Raw genomic sequence first — 17,050 nt, forward strand, 5'->3', positions numbered from 1 at the left:
AGTTCCCAGGGCGCGTTTCCCCCGTCACCCTGCATCAGGCTACATGGGGTCTGGCTTCTGGTCTGAGGCTGCCTATCCTGGCGGGTAGATGGGAGCAAGGAGGTGCCAGTCAGGGTGTGCTGAGCAAGGGCTTTTATGTGTGTGGCCCTGGGGGAAGCAGAGTTCAATGCGATCTCCAGCTGTGTGCAGGTGTGGAACCCTCCCTTCTCCCCTGCTCCCAGCCAGGACCTCGGAACTATTTCTGTCCTCTCCCTCCCAGCCCCAGTTCCTCCAAGGCACAGGATGAGCAATCCTGCCTCTGGTGATGCTGGGGGTCCTTTCTGCCCAGGTGTCTTCTAGGCTGTGGGGGTGGGACAGTGGCAGGCAGTGGCCTTGGGTTTGCCAGGCCTCCCTAGCACCCCTGAGGCCTTGGCACCGCTGGGGCCCGACTGCCTCCTTAGGCCACGGGCAGGACAGTGTCTTAGTTCCCACCACCCACGATGGGCCCCGACTTCTCCCCGCCTCCTGCTTGAGTGCTCTGAGTCTGCTCTCCCTCTCTGCCCTGCACTTCCTGGGGAGCCTTTAACCTCTCGCCTTCGCTGTCATTCAGACTCAGGCCGAGACCTTGGCTCTCACCCGAGGTCAGTGGAGTCCAGGACAGTATGATGTTGGTGTCCTCTTGCCGCATGAGGTTGAAGCTTGAACAGACTGGCGCTCCTGGGGGATAAGTGTGCCCCTCACTCTTCACTGTGGCTCTGGGACCCTGCCTCTGGCCTCCCAGGCTGAGGCTCAAACCTGTCCGTGCTCTGGTCGAGGTGAGAGCCTAGCTCTGCTCCTAAGCATTCTTGCACCGTCCCCTTCCGCCTAGTCCTTTATCTGTAACATGAGGTTGGGCTGGTCTCCAGGGTCCCTCCCTGTTCCGTGTTCTCCTTGTCCAGGGCAGAGCCCCCCTTCACCAGGGCAGCCTGCAGGGTGGTTTGCCGGGGAGGCATGCTGGGGCGGCCTGGAGGCTGCGGGGCATAAGTGGGCTGAGGGGCCTCTGAGGAGGTGTGAATGAGGGAGGCAGAGCAGGCCGGTGTGGACAGCCCTGTCCCAGCCCTATCTCCCGTCCGCGACACCCTCTCCACACCCCAGCCCTGATAAGCGGGTGTGAGCCACGGCTGCCTTGTGACAGGCCCTTCGGCGGGGAGGGGGTGGCGGGGGTCCACTCCACTTCTGAATCCAGACGTCAGCGTCTTCCTCCCCCACCCCCATTTCCCTGCCAGACTGGACGGGACCAACCTGCCCGGCATCCTCCCTGACACTCAGCCCCTGGCTTGGACTCTCTGCCTGTGAGGCTCAGCCTCAGGGGTGTAGGGAGCAGACCGCCCTCAGTCCTTTCTGGAGAAGAGCTGAGGAGGATGGCCGCCCCACCGGGCTGCTCTTGTGGTGACTGTGGGGCTGGGGCCTGGCCCTCCCACTGCTTACCACTTGACCCACCTCAGCGCTGGTCCTCTGGTCTCCCCTCACCCCGTCTCCTCCAGTCCCTGCAGCCGTCGGCTTTGAGGCATTCCCCCCTCAGCTCTGGCTTTGGGGCCACTGCTCCTTTGGGGCCCACGTCCTTTCCTCTGAGGCCCCAGCCCCTGTTCACCAGCAGCAGGCAAGGCTGGGAACCCCGCCTTAATTTCTGGGTTTGTGGGCTTGGAGGCAACATGTAAAGAGTAGACCGGGAAGAAGAGAAACAGAGCTTGGAGCTCTCAGGAGAGGGCAGGGGAGGCAAATAGTCCAGCCCGAGGCTGCAGGGAACCTCCAGGGAGGAGAGTCTTCGCTCCCAGACCTCAGGTGCACTCAACTTGAAACTTCTTTCTGCTTCCTCAGAGGCTCTAATGTGTTCAGAGTTGAAGATTGTCCTGATTCTCAGGCTGCAATTGTGCATCAGGCAGCCCACCTGGGCGTTTGGGTGTAAGGGTGTGAGTGTGCATCCTTGTGTGCGTTCCTGTCCGTGACTTCTGTTCTCAGCCTCTGCACGGCTTGTGAGGCATCAGGGTGCAGGGTGCACTGGCTAAGGGCACAGACTCTGGAGCCAGGCAGGTTGACCTGGGATCCCATCCCCTCTCTACCATCTTACGAGCTAAAAGGTGGGGGCCAGTTGCCTAACTGCTCTGTGCCTCAGTTTCCCCATCTGTAAGAGGACCACATGCCTTGTAGGACTCTTGCAAGTATCAAGTGAGTTACTACATGTAAGGCATTGGAATGAAGCCTGCACAGAGTAAGGACCATGTAGTTGTTGGCCATTATTATTTATGTAAATTTCATTTTAATACAATTTCAGACTTAAAATTTGTAAGCAATTCCCACATATCCTTTATGCAGATTCACCAGTTGTTTATATTTTGTAATCCTCTCTCAGCCTACATGTGTGTGTATAATATACTCAGTGTTCTGTACTGTACGTCGCATACAGACACATACACACGTATATTTCTCTGAGTCACTTGAGAGTAACTTGAAGACATCATGCCTTTTTACTCCTAAATACTTGAGAGTATATTGATAAGACAAGGGTGTTCTTTTACAAAACCAGTCCAGGTAACAAAATGAGAAAACTTAACATTTGGTATAATACTGTTATCCCCACCACAGTTCGTATTCAAACTTCATCACTTGTCTCCATCTTGTCTTTGTATTTATTTATTTCTCCTGTTCCAGAATTGCCTATTGCATTTAGTCGTCATGTCCCTTCAGCCTCCTTTAATCTGGAAGAATTCCTCAGCCTTGCTTTGCATTTCTTGAGCTTGACATTTTTGACGCGTTCAGGCCAGTTCTTTTGTAGAATTGATGTTGCTCAAATTCTGTTTGCTGTTTCCTCATCATTAGTTTCAGGTTATGCATTTTTGTGACGATTACCACAGAGGTGACGTTGCATCTCTCTCAGTACCACGTGCGGAGGCACAGTGTCCATTTTCCCATTTGTTGGAGGTGTGTCTTTGACCACTTGGTTCCGGGGGTGTGCACCTGATTCCCCCACTGTACACTTGCTGTTTTCTCTTTGCAGTTAAAAAGCAATTGTGAGGGATACTTTGAGACTATGTTCCTCATTAGACTTTTATCCGATTTAATCCGTTGATGATTTTCTACTCCATCGCTGGCCCGTTCAGACTGGCCCCCGTGTCTTTTGACATCAGTCTAACTTTCTGGGACAACAAGATGTTCCAGGGCTCATCTTGTCTTTGCTCTGCTCTAGCAGTGAGTCAGCCATTTCACTAAGGAGTCCTGTTTCCTTTTAATGGAGAACGATATTCAGAAACCAGGATGTGGGTGCCATGTGTGCTGATTATATTGCTGTGTTACTGCTTCCAGTTGACCACTTTATTATCTGTTCACTTGGCGTGATGGTGGGGGCAGCACCAGAGAAACTGCAGCTTGGAGATGTGAGGGGGAAAGAAGCACGACCACCTGGATGGAGCCCCCGCCCCCGTTCTAGCTCGCTCAGTCCTCCCCGCCTTCTCTGTCCTTCTTTCCCTCTTCATTGTGACCTCATGTCCCCTTTCTTGGTCAGAATTCCTTTGGAGATTCCAGCTGTGGGAACCTCTGAAATCGTTTCCCCAGCTACGTGTGTGATATCAGAGGCAGACAACTATGTGACCTTTGTGTGTGAACAGTCAAAGGCAAAGATAATTTACAAGAAAGTTTTGCTTAGAGCAATCTGCTGACAAGGTGATTGGGGAAGACACATTTGGAAGATTTCCACCTGGAAGTGTTCCTTTTTCCTGCATGAAAATGTGCAGACTGAGGTTTGAATGTGCTGAGGTTAAGGGTGGGGCGCTGCGGGAGGTCTGCTTTCCAGGTAAGCCTCTGCAAAGCTCAGGGGACCAGCAGGAAGGGTTATGGGCCCAGTATAGCCGACTTGACGCATCCACAGGTAGCAGGGACAGGTGTGGCTTAAAAAGAAAATGCCTATAGTCCAGTGAAGGCCACTTGCTTGCTTGGCTTTGTTAGTTCTGCAAATACAGGGTGAGTGGGTCACTCTGGGCCCTTACTTGGAGTTAACTGTTGTGAGACTAGATCCAAGGCTTCCTCCCTCTGAGATCTGCGAGGGTGTGCACAGCTGGCCCCTGGAGGAAGTGCATCAATCTACAGAAGGAGCCCAGAGCCTCTGGGAGGAAAGAAACAGTATCCAGTTACTACTAGCTGAGACGTGAAGGGAAGGATGTTGTTGGGGTGGAGTGGGGTGGCCACAAGAAAGGCCTCGGGCCAGAGGCTTCTGAAATGAACTTGGGGATAACAGGAGTGAGGGGTGGTGGCAGGTTCACAGCAAGGACTCCTCTGTTCCATGGGGTAAGGCTGGCTTCAGCGTGGGGTGCGGCTGCCGTTGAGGGGTGCTGAGCAGGGCTTGTGCTCTCGGCTGGGGACTGTGATGACTGATGCACAGGACTGTCACTTAGAGATGAGTCAGTGTGCTCCCCCCTAGGTTTCCCTTGACCTTGAGGAACGGTACTGCCTTCTAGTAGTCTGGGCTGGACCCTTGGAGGTGTCCAAGTGTCCTCAACAGTGACATGGCAGTGCAGTCAGGCTCCAACCCTATTGCGTTCTGTAAACAGTTCAAGCAGGCTGTGAGGTTCCCTCAGGAGAGACTGTCTATGTCATGTAAATTCTTGATTGGTTTATAGAACACATTACAAGCTGATGGAGGTCACCTGTGTGCTCCATGCTTGGGGGCAGTTAATACAGCTACATTCACAGTCACCAGAAAAGCCAGTGTTGTCCCCAGCACCGGCCACATGGGTGCAATGCCTCAAGCAGACACGGGAAACTTATTATTTTCTGGAGCTCATGCTGCCTGTGGTAGACATGGGAGACAGGCTGAGGGGAGATGGGCCTAGAATTAATTTTTTCTTTTAATGGAAGTATAGTTGATTTACAGTGTTGTGTGAGTTTCAGGTGTACAGCAAAGTGATTCAGTTATATATGTGTGTATACATAGTTTTTTTTAAGATTACATTCCATTATAGGTTATTACAAGATATTCAGTAGTTTCCTGTGCTATATAGTAGGTCCTTGTTGCTTAATTATTTTATGTATAGTAGTGTGTATCTGTTAATCTCAACTCTTAATTTATCCCTACCCACCCGTTTTCCCCTTTTGTAACCATAGGTTTGTTTTCTGTATCTGTGAGTCTGTAAATAAGTTTATTTGTATTATTTTTTGAGATTCCACATTTATGTGATGTCATAAGATATTTGTGTTTCTCTGTGTGACTGACTTCACTTAGGTAATCTCTAGGTCCATCCATGTTGCTGCAAATGGCATTATTTTTTATGGCTGAGTAGTATTCCATTGTGTGTATATACCACATTTTCTTTATCCGTTCATCTGTTGATGGGCACTTAGGTTGTTTCTACATCTTGGCTATTGTGATTAGTGCTGTTGTGAACATTGGGGTGCATGTGTCTTTTTGAATTAGAGTTTCCGTCTTTTCCAAACATATGTCCAGGAGTGGGATTGCTGGATCATATGGTAACTCTAATTTTAGTTTTTTAGGGAACCTCCGTACTGTTTCCCATAGTGGAGAATTAATTCTTAAAGAGAACAGGCCGTCAGTGAATCATCCTTCCTGCTTGCCAAGTGCTCTTTGGGGCAGGAGGTGACCTAAGGAGGCCTCTTGCCTCTTGTGGCATCTTCCTCACTGTCCTAGTCAGAGACCAGAGGAGCCTCCTCACCCATCCTTGGGTGTTCTGTCTCCCAACTTTGCATCTAAAAACAGCTCCCAAATTTCTCACTCTCCACCGCCCCCAGCCTAGTCCAAGTCCCTATCATCTCTCCCTACAGAGGCCACCTGACCTGCTTCCCCTCACCCCTTCTTGTCCCCCACAGCCCTTTCCCTCAGAGCAAGAGGTGGGATCGTTCTAAAGTATAGTATTACTGCGTGCCCCTCCCACGATAATAAAAAGCATATAGAACAGTGCACCTCTTTGGAGCCCCCTGGTGCCCCAGGGTCATGTCCAAACCCCTTTCCTGGCCCCCACCTCAATCCACCTCCAGTCACACCGGCTATCTGTCCCTTCGGGAATGGGCCACGGCCCTTCTACCTCAGGACCTTCCCATCTGCTCTTCCGTCTGCCTGGAAACGCCCACCTCAGTCAACAAAAACGCCACATCTTCAGCAGGTCTTCTCTGGTCCCGTCCCCTGGGTACTCTTACTGCACTTTGTGCTCCACCCCAACAACCCAAAGTTTTGTGATTATAAAGAGCCCTGGTTTGTGGATTTTGAGGTTAATATCTGTCTCCCCAACATAGCTGAGTTACATGAGGGCAGGGACCTTGTTTGTTTTTTCTCGTCATTATAACTCCAGAATCTGGGAGAAGTTCAATGCATGTTTGCTAAAGGAAGAATGGACAGGTGCCTCAGTTTCCCCAGCTAGTCCTGTGTGTAGGCTAACATCATTTGGAGGGAGAGAGTGAGGAACGGGACCCCTTTGGCCCTGGGGCATCCTGCCACTCACTCCTGGGGAGTTACCACTGCCGTCAACTCTGACGGCCAGGCCGGGGCCTCACTGCTCCGTGTTTACTCATCCTGCAGAGGTCAGTGTCCGCAGGAGGCTGAGAGGGTGCTCTCACAGCGGGCAGGGCTGGCACGAGGCAGACACGTGGGGCTGGTGGTCTTCAGCTTGGGCACAGGAGCTAGAGAAATTGGCATGGGGGTGCTCTGTGGCCAGAGCCTGGCCACAAGGGGTTGCTGAGGGCGGCACTGAGGTGGGGCTGAGGTGCTGAGAGAGTCTGGGCTAGTGGCTGGTGGGGCTGCCCACAAACAGAGGTGACAGTGGGTGTGAAGAGCGTGCTTCCTTTTGGTGGTGGCTGAACTGCTTATACATTTGTCACAACTCTCCACACTGCATTTAAAAAGAGTGAGTATTGTTATATATAAATTACACCCCACTGAACCTGAATTAAGTATAGAAACAGGGGGGCTGGAGAGGGTAGAAAACATGATGGTCATTGTTGCCTCATTGCTAAAGTGTATCAGGACAGAGGGGAGCCTTGCGGCCCTCTAGGGGAAGTGTGTGGCAGGCAGAGGGAACAACCAGTGCTGAAGTCCTAAGGCGAAGCATGTGCAGCCTGAGCAGGAACCAGCAAGGAGCCAGTGTGGCTCTAGGGCTGGTGATGGGTGCAGACTGGCTCTGGGAGCGGGTGCATCAGAGGGGCTGCAGAGGGCTCAGGCTCTCAGGCTGCCCTGTGAGTGCACCGGGGGCCACTGGGGGCTCTGTATGGAGCCAAGGCATGAGCCAGCTTGCTGCCTGAGAGACCCCATTGGCCGCTGTGTCAGGAATGGTCTGGGGCAAGGGCCAGCTGGGGGGCCTCTGTAAGAATCCAGGCAAGAGGCAATGGTGGCTCAGACCAGCATGGCAGCCGTGGAGCTGCTGAGAAGTGGTTGGACTTGGGTTATGTTTTGAAGGCAGAGCCAACAGGATTTCCTGCTGGATTGGATTGGATGCGGGGTGTGTGGGAGAGAGAGGAGGCAGGGATGATGTTAAGGTTTTTGGCCAGAGCAGCTGGAGCTCCAGCTGGGCAACCCCATGGGGGCTGTTGACCCATTTTACCTGTCCCCTGGGTCCTGTGGCTGAAGTCAAGACAGAGACAGGAGGGAGGGGCTCAGCTCTGCTCTGCCTCTGGGGCTCAGGGGATGGGCTGCACATACTGGTTATTCCATTACCCTTTATTTATTGGCTTTATTGGCTTTTGTCATTTCCTCCTTGTCTCCTGTCTGGAGAGAAGACTATAAATGTGATGGATTGATACAGGATACTGGAGGCCCAATTATCTCTGTTGAGCCAGCCTCGCCACTTGGTCAAGCCCTCTCCGTCCTCCACCATCCTTGCGATGCCTCCCACAGCCTTGCACGCAGAAGCAGCCTGGTCCCCGGCCGTCCAGGAAGAGGGGGTGCAGCCTGAGAGGGTGAGTGACAGACAGATGGTCCCCAGGAGACACGGCTCCAAGAGCAGTACTGGCGGCCAGCTCAGCTCCTTGGTCAGTTGCGCCTAATGCCGGCCCCCGCTCCCGAGGCTCTGCACCCCGAGGCCAGCACGGAGTGGGGCGGGAGGACAGGACATACCGCCGGCCTGTCAGCCCACATCCGGGAGGGCAGCTCTGCTTCGACTTGCACGCCTTTCTGGAATTCGAGCCGGCCTGTCTCTCCGCAAAGGCTGGGGTGATGGGGCTTTTCTGTCCGGCAGCAGGTGCCTGGCAGCTGCCCCTGAATGCCAGCCCTGTGAGCTGGCGTGGGAGGAAGTGCCTGTCAGGGTGGTCATTATACGTGCTGGGCTTGGGCTGGCCCGGCCCTGGCCCCTGCCATTCAGGCTGATTTGGGACACCCGCAAGAGTGTGGGGCTGCTGGGGTCTCTCTGGATTCCCCCCGGGTAGAGCTTGGCAGCTACCAACCTTTGGGTATCATTTCTGAATGAAGTCTCTCGGCCCCCACCCCTGGCCTGCCTGCCTCTGTCCCTGGGGGCTTGGGGGGTTGGGACAGGAAGCCTGAGGTTCACTCATTCCTGGGATTTCAGGTGTCTCCCTGTGGTCACGCTGTGCACCCTCCCTGACACGGACCCTGGTTTCTGTGCCTTGACTATGAACGTGTGTGAATCTGCATGTGCCTCTCCATGCAGGGGAGGATATCACATGGCTCTGTGTCTGACTTCCTTCCAGGACAACGAAGCGTGGAAGATGGGATTGCTGGTGAGAAAAGGGACTGGGCCTCAGAGGACAGGAAGGATGCAAATGCAAGAAGGGGTCCAGGTGAGCCCAGCAGACAGCGGGGTTGATGGGGTGTCTCTTGTGCTAACATTTCCGGGCTTGTACCTGTGCCAGGCACCAGGGTGGAGGCTGGAGAGCGTGGTGTGAGCAGGCCGGCCCGGCCTGGCCTTCCCCAGTTGTCAGACCTGTGGGCAGCACACGGGTCAGTGGGCTCCGACCCTGGAAGGGGTGCAGGCAGGAGACACCAGTCCTGCGGCTTCCCCAGCCCATCGGCAGAGGCCTTTGGCGTCTCCTAGCTCTTGGTCGTGCCTGCTCTGTCTCTGCCTGTAGGAGCGAGGCCTGAGCTGTCTGCCCCTCCCAGCTCCTGGGCAGAGTCTCGTGGTCATTAGGGCTGAGGTGGAAGGGCCGCTGGCACAGGGCTGCAAGCTGCTAGGGCTGTGGCCGAGGGTGAGAGCTGACGTCTGTTTGGGAGCATCTCTCCCTGCCAAGGGTTGAGATCCCTCCAGGGCCACATGCCTTCCCTCTGACACAGGAGCTGGCATCTGACCCTCCTGGAGCCTGGACCCCAGCCTCACCCCGGAGTGGTCCGGTGACAGCTGCGGCATCGTAGTGACCTCAAGGCCCACACGTGCCCCCTCCAGATGAGCCTGCTACCTCCCAGGCCCCCTCACGCAGCCAGGGAAGGCCCCACACAAGGGGCCCAGACCCCAGGTCTTGGCTTCCAGAAAGGTAGGGAAGCCGCCGTGCTGACCCAGACAGAGTGGCAGTGACCGGGGGCTTGTCGGGGGGAGGCCTGGCCCCTTCACCGCTTACAGCTGTAGCCTCCCCTCCCCTCACACCTCCCACTGCCACGTGCCGGCTGCTGAGCGAGGCCCCGGCTGCAGTGCTGAGTAAGGCAGACTTGGACCCTGTCCTCATGTTGTTTTCACTCTTCGCTGGGATTTCTAGTACGAAGTGTATTTTCCTTCACCGCGCAGTGTACACACAGGCACTCACCCAAGGTTTCTATGTATATCTGAAACAATAGTTCCACAAAACAGCACATCCTTAGCACAGAGCATACGCTGCTATTCTAAATTCTGATATCTTTTAAAAAGCTAGTTATGGCCCACTAGACTGGGACATGGCCTGCCCCTTGAAAAGCCCTGTTTGGGAGAGACGATTGAACAAGTGTCACAGGACGTTAGTATGGACTGTCTGCCCCAATTTTGACCAGGTCCAATGCCAAGGGTTTCAGGATGCCAAACCATGTGTTTTCCATATGCAGTGGTTTATTGGGACCCCATAGTCACGCCAAGGATATGAAAAGGGGTCCAAGAGAGCAGAGGGCTGAGGGAGGCAGTGAGCAGGCTTCTTGGAGAGAACTGTCTTGAGTTGTTTCTAGGACCTTGTGCCGTTCTCCTTGGGGAGGGCCTGTGTCTAAAGGGTGCCACTTTCTAACCTAGGCCTGCTGAGGGCATTCCAGTGCCTTCTTGGAGAGCTTGGACACAGAGGACTGGGCCTTGCTGGGCCTGAGAAAGCTCAAGTGGACCAGTGACTGGGCCTGACTTCAGCTCTGGGACCCGGAAGGAGGATCCTGGGCCAGCTGCTGTGGTGGTGGCCGTCGAACACCCTGCTGCTGGGGCCAGGCCGCACGCCAGCAAGGATGGGGTGAGTGCGTCCATGGACCAGAGGCAGTGGGCAGAGGGCCTGTGTGAGCCACCACAGCGGGGCCCCCAGGAGGGCCCAGGGGCTTGGCAGGAAGAGGTTGGGGGTGGACCCCTAGGTCCCCTTGGGCAAAGGAAGGGGTCATGAAGCACCCAAGAGAATGCACCTCCTGGGTGGAGGAAACTGCGGGGGTGGGGCAGCAGGGTGTCTCCAGGGAGCTGGAAGATGCCCATCTGAGTCCCTTGTAGCCATCCACCCCCCTGGTCTCCAACTGTCATGGGACTGGACACCCTCAGGGTGAGGCTAGGATTGTATTTCCAACAAGAGCAGTTGAAGGCTGCTGTTTTACCCAAGATGGAGTGGAAAAGCCCCAGGATCAGGCTGGGTTTCATGCAGGGCTAGGGAAGATGGTCCCCACTGATCCAAGCTGAAAGGGCCAGGGGGAGACAAACATTAAGGCTGGATTTGCTGACACTGAGGTCATGTTCCTTTACCTGCTGGCTTTGCAGGTGCCGGCAATGAGAACGTGTCAGGTGCGGGGAGAGGTAAGTACGAAGAGGCGGACAGGTGGTGGTGGTCAGGGAGGGCTCCCAGAGGAGGTGACATGAAGATGAGGCCCGGAGAAGAGTGTTCTGGGTGATGGGAGCAGAGGCTGACAGGGCTGACAGGAGGAAGAGCCTGGGGTCTTTGAGGGATTGAAGAGATGTGGCTACAGAGGCTGGCGGGCTGGACACTAACACAGCATCGTAAATTAACTATACCTCAATTAAAAAAAGAACAGCCCAGGCCAGGTCATGTAAGCCATTTATTGGTTTGTTTTAAAAATATGAATCTTCTTTATGCACGAAGTTTGGTGAGAAGTGCTCAAGTAGTTCAGACGACAGCTGACACTGGATGCTTGCCCGCCCTCCTGTGTCCTCCCTCTCCTCCCCTCCTGCTGGTCATCGTGCAGTTCTGGAAAAAAAGCAACGAGAGCCACGCGAAAAGCTACGGAGTCGGCTCTAGCTCAGCCCTGCCCTCGGCCACGCCGTGTGCAGCCAGCGGCCAGCCCCAGATACCAGTCTCAGGCTACTGGGCTGTCCCCACACACAAACCCTAGTCTCCTCCTGACGGCTGGGCCTGCAGCCGGGCTGGCCTCCCCGCCGCATTCCTGCCCTGCAGCGGGAGCAGGGTGCCGGGGAGGGCACAGCGCAGCACAGAGAGCTACAAAAATAAGATTTCCACTCAAAGTGTCGCTGGGACAGTTAAAACCCTGTCCCATGCTGGACTCAAAGGGAACACGGAGGAGAGATCACTGGGGTGGAGGTGGGTGGGGGCTGGGACTGCCCCCAGGGGAGCCCGGGTGACAAGAAGAAATGTAATACTTGACTCGGCGGCGGTGCCCCCTCAGCTCCCTGCGGCCAGCCCCCGACGGCTCGGCGAGGTAGGTTAGGACAGCCAGCTTCTGGCTTCCTGGGCTGCCCCGAGAGGCGGCCTGTGAGGTGGCCACCAAGTGGGGGGTGGCTTTGCTGGAGACTGGAATTGGGCAGCCGAGCGCCTGCCTGCTCAGGCTCCACCAGCCACCACTGTCACTCTCAGGGTGACAGTCCTCTACATTAAAAGATTTGCATATGCTAAGTAGGATTGTCAGCAGCACAAGAGGCCCGCTGGGTAACCGGACTAGAAAAAGTATTTTTCCCTGAAAAGGCCTGCTCACCAGACCTGTGGGCAGCCTAGACCCCCCCCCCCCCAGGACCCTGGGCTGAGCCGGGGGGACTCAGCCGGGGGGACTCGTCCAGGGTCCATTCCCCACACAGGGACCGGCCTGGCCGTCCCGAGGCCCCTTCCCCGCACAGGGCCCAAGCTGCCCTCCCCATCCCCATGCCGCTGCGTCTGGCGAGGAGCAAGAAATCCCCCCACCCAGAGTCAGAAAGATGGAGAGAGCGAGCCTGGGTGATGACAGTGGACTCCCTTACCCATGTGGGCTGGGGCTGCCGCACCGACGGCTGCGGAGTTTCTCAGCCCAGGCAGCCCCAGGGTGAATGGGGCTGCTTCCCTCATGCTCTTGAGCTTAATGTTAATACTCTTAACAGAAAGCCGAGCTCTCTGGGGAAGAAAGGCAACATCAGTGCTGAGGACCAGCCCTGGGACCCAGGCCGCTCCTTCTGGAAGCTTGTTTTTGTAGAGCTGACCTCAGGGTGGCCTGCATAAAAACACATGGTGAAAAGGGGGCCTGGGGGACAATGGGAGGCTGACAAGATCCTCCCTGCTGGGGGCCAGGAGGAGAGGCCTACTGCCTTCAGGCTGCCTGGCGCTCGCCCCCAGGGAGCCCGGGACACACGTGGCCTGTCTGGCCTCAGTGTACGTGTGTGTGCGCACACGTCATGTGAGGGAAGGGGTTCAGCCCTCGTGGCACCTCCGTCCAAGCGGCAGGGAACCCTTTTCTGCCCCTGGGCAGTGAAGGCCAGTGGGGCCACACTGGATCTCACTCTTGCTTTGAGAACTGAGTTCCAGCAGCTTCAGACACACTTGTTCAGAGTTAAGAGGCGGCAGTGTGAACTGCTGTCCGTCCGTGGGAAAAAAAGTTCTTTGCTTAAGTAAAAAAATACCAAATATAATAAATTTATGAAAGCCCATTCACAACATACAGTCTGTTTTGTGCTCTGTCTCAGCAGCGGGGTTGGAGGTGCTGATCAGAGCCCCCGGACGCCGCCTGACCAGACCAGGCCCCCCAGGACCGGTACTTACACGTGGAGCCTCTCCGATGGGCCTCCCCGAGCGGCCTGCTCGGCCAGCTGCTGCCCGCCCTCCGCACGATGCCTCAGGACTCTGCAGGGCCGAGGCTCACCTCTCACTCCCAAAGCCCAAAGCCAGGACAGCCCAGCGACTGCTGGTCTGGGGCTGCAGTCAGGTTTGCCACAATGCTGTGCGCTGGCCCGCCGGGCACGGCTTACACGACAGATTCACGGTCCCTGTTCGGGGACGGGGGGAAGTCTGGGAGGTCTTCACTGTGGCTGTAGTCAGACCCCCTTACCTGGAGGTTATCGCTGGTGGCCCTGGTGACGCTGTCGTAGGACGGTGGGAAGGATGTGGAGGAGATGGAGGAGCTGGAGGGTGGGCCATGGCGCTGGGAGTAGTTCTCATTCATCATGTAGGCGATGAGGCCCTCCTGCTCCGGGGCATCCTCTTCCGAGACGCCGCTGCTGCCCATCTGCTGGCGGTAGAGGAAGGAGGCGTGCTTCAGGGAGCGCTGCAACAGGTGCCTCCGGAAGGCCCGCTGGATGATGGTGGCCGACACCTCCTCGTGCTTGCGCCGGAGCGTGGTGGTGATGGGCTCGTAGGAGATCTTGGACGGGTTGGCGGCCATGAACTTCTCCTCCATCTGGATCTTCAGGGCGTCCATCTCCCCAGACTCGCCCAGGACCCTCTTGGTGAAGGCAAAGAGGATGTCCATGCAGTGGATACGGTCCCCGCTCACCATGGGCAGGTCCATGTTGATGAGGCTTATCTTGTTGGGCTTGGCGATCCGGAGCGGCTCAGACAGGGCGTCGGCAAAATCGGACAAGGCTGAGTACTCGATGAACTGGGTGGCCTCCGGGTCGAACTTCTCCCAGATCTCGTAGAACATGTCGAAGTCGTCCTCGCTCAGGGGCTCCGTGCTCTCCTCCGTGGCCACGCTGAAGTTCTCCAGGATGATGGCGATGTACATGTTGACCACGATGAGGAAGGAGATGATGATGTAGGTGGTGAAGAAGAGGATGCCCACGGCAGGGCTCCCGCAGTTCCCCCGGGAGCCATTGCTGTTGGGCAGGTTGGGGTCGCAGTAGGGGGGCCCCGTGTTGAGGATGGGGCTGAGGAGACCGTCCCAGCCGGCCGACGTGGTGATCTGGAAGAGGCACAGCATGCTGTTGGCGAAGGTCTGGAAGTTGAACATGTCGTCGATGCCAGCCTCCCACTTGACGTAAGCGAAGTTGGCCATGCCGAAGATGGAGTAGATGAACATGACGAGGAAGAGCAGCAGCCCGATGTTGAAGAGGGCGGGCAGGGACATCATGAGGGCGAAGAGCAGCGTGCGGATGCCCTTGGCCCCGCGGATCAGCCGGAGGATGCGGCCGATTCGGGCCAGGCGGATGACTCGGAAGAGCGTTGGGGAGAAGAAGTACTTCTGGATGATGTCTGAGAGCACAGTGCCTGTGGGAAACAGCAGAGCCTGTGACTGCTGGCCTGGCATTGCCATGGGGCGGGGGTGGGGGGGTGTCTCTGCACAGCAGGGAGCCAGGGAGCGGAGGCCTTTCCCGAAGGCCTGCGGCATCACCTGGGGCCTGCAAGGGCCCTGCCTCCACCCATCTCTCCGAATCTCCATCCAGAAAAGGGGGGCCCACGGTACCCAGTTCCTTGCAAAGTGCTTTATGAGCCCTCCGTTCCTTAGTCTCCTGAGAACACCTGCACAGTAGAGCCATGCTGGGCCTGTTTTCCAGATCACGGGTTCTGAGGCCTTAGGGGACTTCTCAGTATCTTGATGGCCTTACCCACCTGACATCCTAGAGGCTTAAGGGCTAGGAAGCTTCAGGCCAAACAACATACTCGTGGGAAGGCAGCCACCCAGCAGAGGACCAAGCTTCACCCAGCAGTGGGAGGCGAGAATTCTACTTCTGAACCACCAGTGCCCCCTTGGCTTCACCCAGCAGTGGGCAGGCACCAACGACTCCTGCCAGGAAGCCTGCACCAGCCTCTAGTCCAGCCTCACCCACCAGGGGGCAGATACCAGAAGTAGGAAAACAATCCCAAATCCTGTGGAAGGAACCTGCTAACCGCAGGCCAGACTCTCCCCTGGGACTGGCTGGACCCTGGCCCTTGGGTGACGAGAGAGGAGCGCACTGCTGGGATGTACAGGACGTCTCCCACTGAGGGCCACTACTCCAAGGTCGAGAAACGTAAGTAACCTACCTAAAAATATAAATAGAAATTTAGACAATATGAGGCAGCAGAGGAATATCTCCCAGGCCAAGGCACAAGATAAAATCCCAGAAGAAATAAGTGATGAGGAGACAGGCAATCTACCTGAGAAAGAACTGAGTTATGATGGCAAAGATGTTCAGAGAACTTGGGAGGAGAACCAATGCACAGAGCAAAGTTTTTAGCAAAGAGTTAGAAAATACAAATATCCAAACAGGGCTGCATCCAAGCGCAAGAGGCAGCGGCCGGGAAGTTGGCGCGCTCCCCACGCCACACCCGTCGCTGCTCAGCCTCTTTGAGGTGGTTCCCACGCCGGTCTCTACTGACGGCTCAGGGTTTGGAGTTTTAAGGAGCAGGGATGTAAGTTATAGGAGCAAGAGTGGAATAATAAGTTTGCTTCGTATTGGCCCAAGTAACCTTTCCAGACTCATCTAGTAACAATGTCACTGATTGACACGTGGTAGTGGTGACTGTCAGTATGGCACTGGGCTGAGCCCTTCATACCCATCCCTTCAGCCCTGCCAGTCTCCCTAGGTGGTGAGCTGATACCATCCTCCTCTTCCAGAAGAGGAAACGGAGTGTGAGGTGAGAAGCTGGGATTTGACGTAGACACTGTGGCTCCAGGTCGACTAGTTACCCTTTCCTCTCTGGTCCCGCCAAGCTCTGGGACCAATAGGTGTTTGTGGGGTACAGGCTGAACCCCCTGAAGTTCCTGAGACTGTCCCCGAGGGCTCCATTCCTGCTCTGACATCTGCATTCTCTAAAGCTTCTCTCTCGTCCCCCAGGCACACTGTCACCTTCACCCCCGCCTGGGACCTCCTGGAGAACTTCCTGACCCTTTTTCCAGATTCTAACCTGCTGCCCCTCGCTGCGGCCGCAGCAGCCCCAGTGGGTGCACTGAAGGTAGGGGCTGTATGTGCTGGAAAGATGAAAGTCAGTCACCCCAAGGCAGAGGTGTGTGGGGGCAGGGTCAAGACTGCGCTCTGAACCCAAGAAAAAAATATTGATAAGTTGAACTTAAAATTAAAAGCTTTGTGCTTTAAGAGACAACCACCAAGAAAGTGAAAAGATAACCTACAGAGTGGGAGAGAGTATTTGCAAATCATGTATGTGATAAAGGACTGGTATCCAGAGTATATGAAGAGCATTTACCACTCAATAAAAACATGAGTAAGTCAGCTAAACAGCTGAGCAAAGGACTTGAATAGACATTTCTCTTGTTATATACCAAGATATACCAAGGAAAATGACCACTAAGCACATGAAAGGATGTTCAGGGAAATGCAAACCAACACCTCAGGGAGATACCACTTCATACCCACTAGCGTGGCCATGATTAAAAAATACAGACAGCAACACGTGTTGGTGAGGATGTGGAGAAACTAACCCTCATATGTTGATGACAGGAATGTCTAATGGTGCAGCCACTTTGGAAAACAGCTCGTCAGTCCCTCAACATTTCAGATTAGTGGTGGCCAGGCTGGGGAGAGGGAAAACGGGGAGTGACCGCTAATTGGGTACAGAGTTTCATTTTGGGGTGAGGAAACTACTCTAAACTTAGAGAGTGGTGATGGTGGCACATTGTATACCTGAAAGTGTGGATTCTAGGATATGTGAATTATAGCTCAATAAAACCGTTATTTCAAGAACTCTGGGCTCTGAGGTCAGACGTGGGTGTGTGCTATGGTCTGAATGTGTCTCCCCCCAGAGTTGAATCCCAGCTGTCAAAGATGGTGGTGGTAGCAGGTGGGACCTTTGGGAG

At 55.2% G+C, this 17,050-nt stretch overlaps 2 protein-coding genes across 15 annotated transcripts in view; one reads left to right on the forward strand and one right to left on the reverse strand.

The window, feature by feature from the left end:
- Positions 1-16,937, forward strand: part of EXOG (exo/endonuclease G) — a 52,281-nt gene extending 35,344 nt beyond the window's left edge. For 8 of the 13 annotated variants that reach the window (XM_072941012.1, XM_072941016.1, XM_072941019.1 and 5 more), the window contains 5 exons: positions 7,732-7,911; positions 8,659-8,748; positions 10,152-10,356; positions 10,863-10,898; positions 13,005-16,937. The gene's annotated coding sequence lies outside the window, so the exon portion shown is untranslated. Of the gene's footprint in view, positions 1-7,731; positions 7,912-8,658; positions 8,749-9,238; positions 9,436-10,151; positions 10,357-10,862; positions 10,899-13,004 lie in introns of all 13 variants that reach the window. The other 5 variants (XM_072941015.1, XM_072941013.1, XM_072941014.1 and 2 more) reach the window with 5 other exon arrangements.
- The window catches only part of SCN5A (sodium voltage-gated channel alpha subunit 5), a 105,535-nt gene continuing 101,749 nt past the window's right edge, over positions 13,265-17,050 (reverse strand). For both annotated transcript variants that reach the window (XM_072941010.1, XM_072941007.1), the window contains one exon: positions 13,265-14,523. In XM_072941010.1, the coding sequence (XP_072797111.1) occupies positions 13,283-14,523 (1,241 nt within the window). In that variant the 3' untranslated portion in view covers positions 13,265-13,282. The remainder of the gene's footprint in view (positions 14,524-17,050) is intronic.

The sequence above is a fragment of the Vicugna pacos genome, chromosome 17 (genome assembly GCF_048564905.1).
Source record: "Vicugna pacos chromosome 17, VicPac4, whole genome shotgun sequence".
NCBI lineage: Eukaryota > Metazoa > Chordata > Mammalia > Artiodactyla > Camelidae > Vicugna > Vicugna pacos.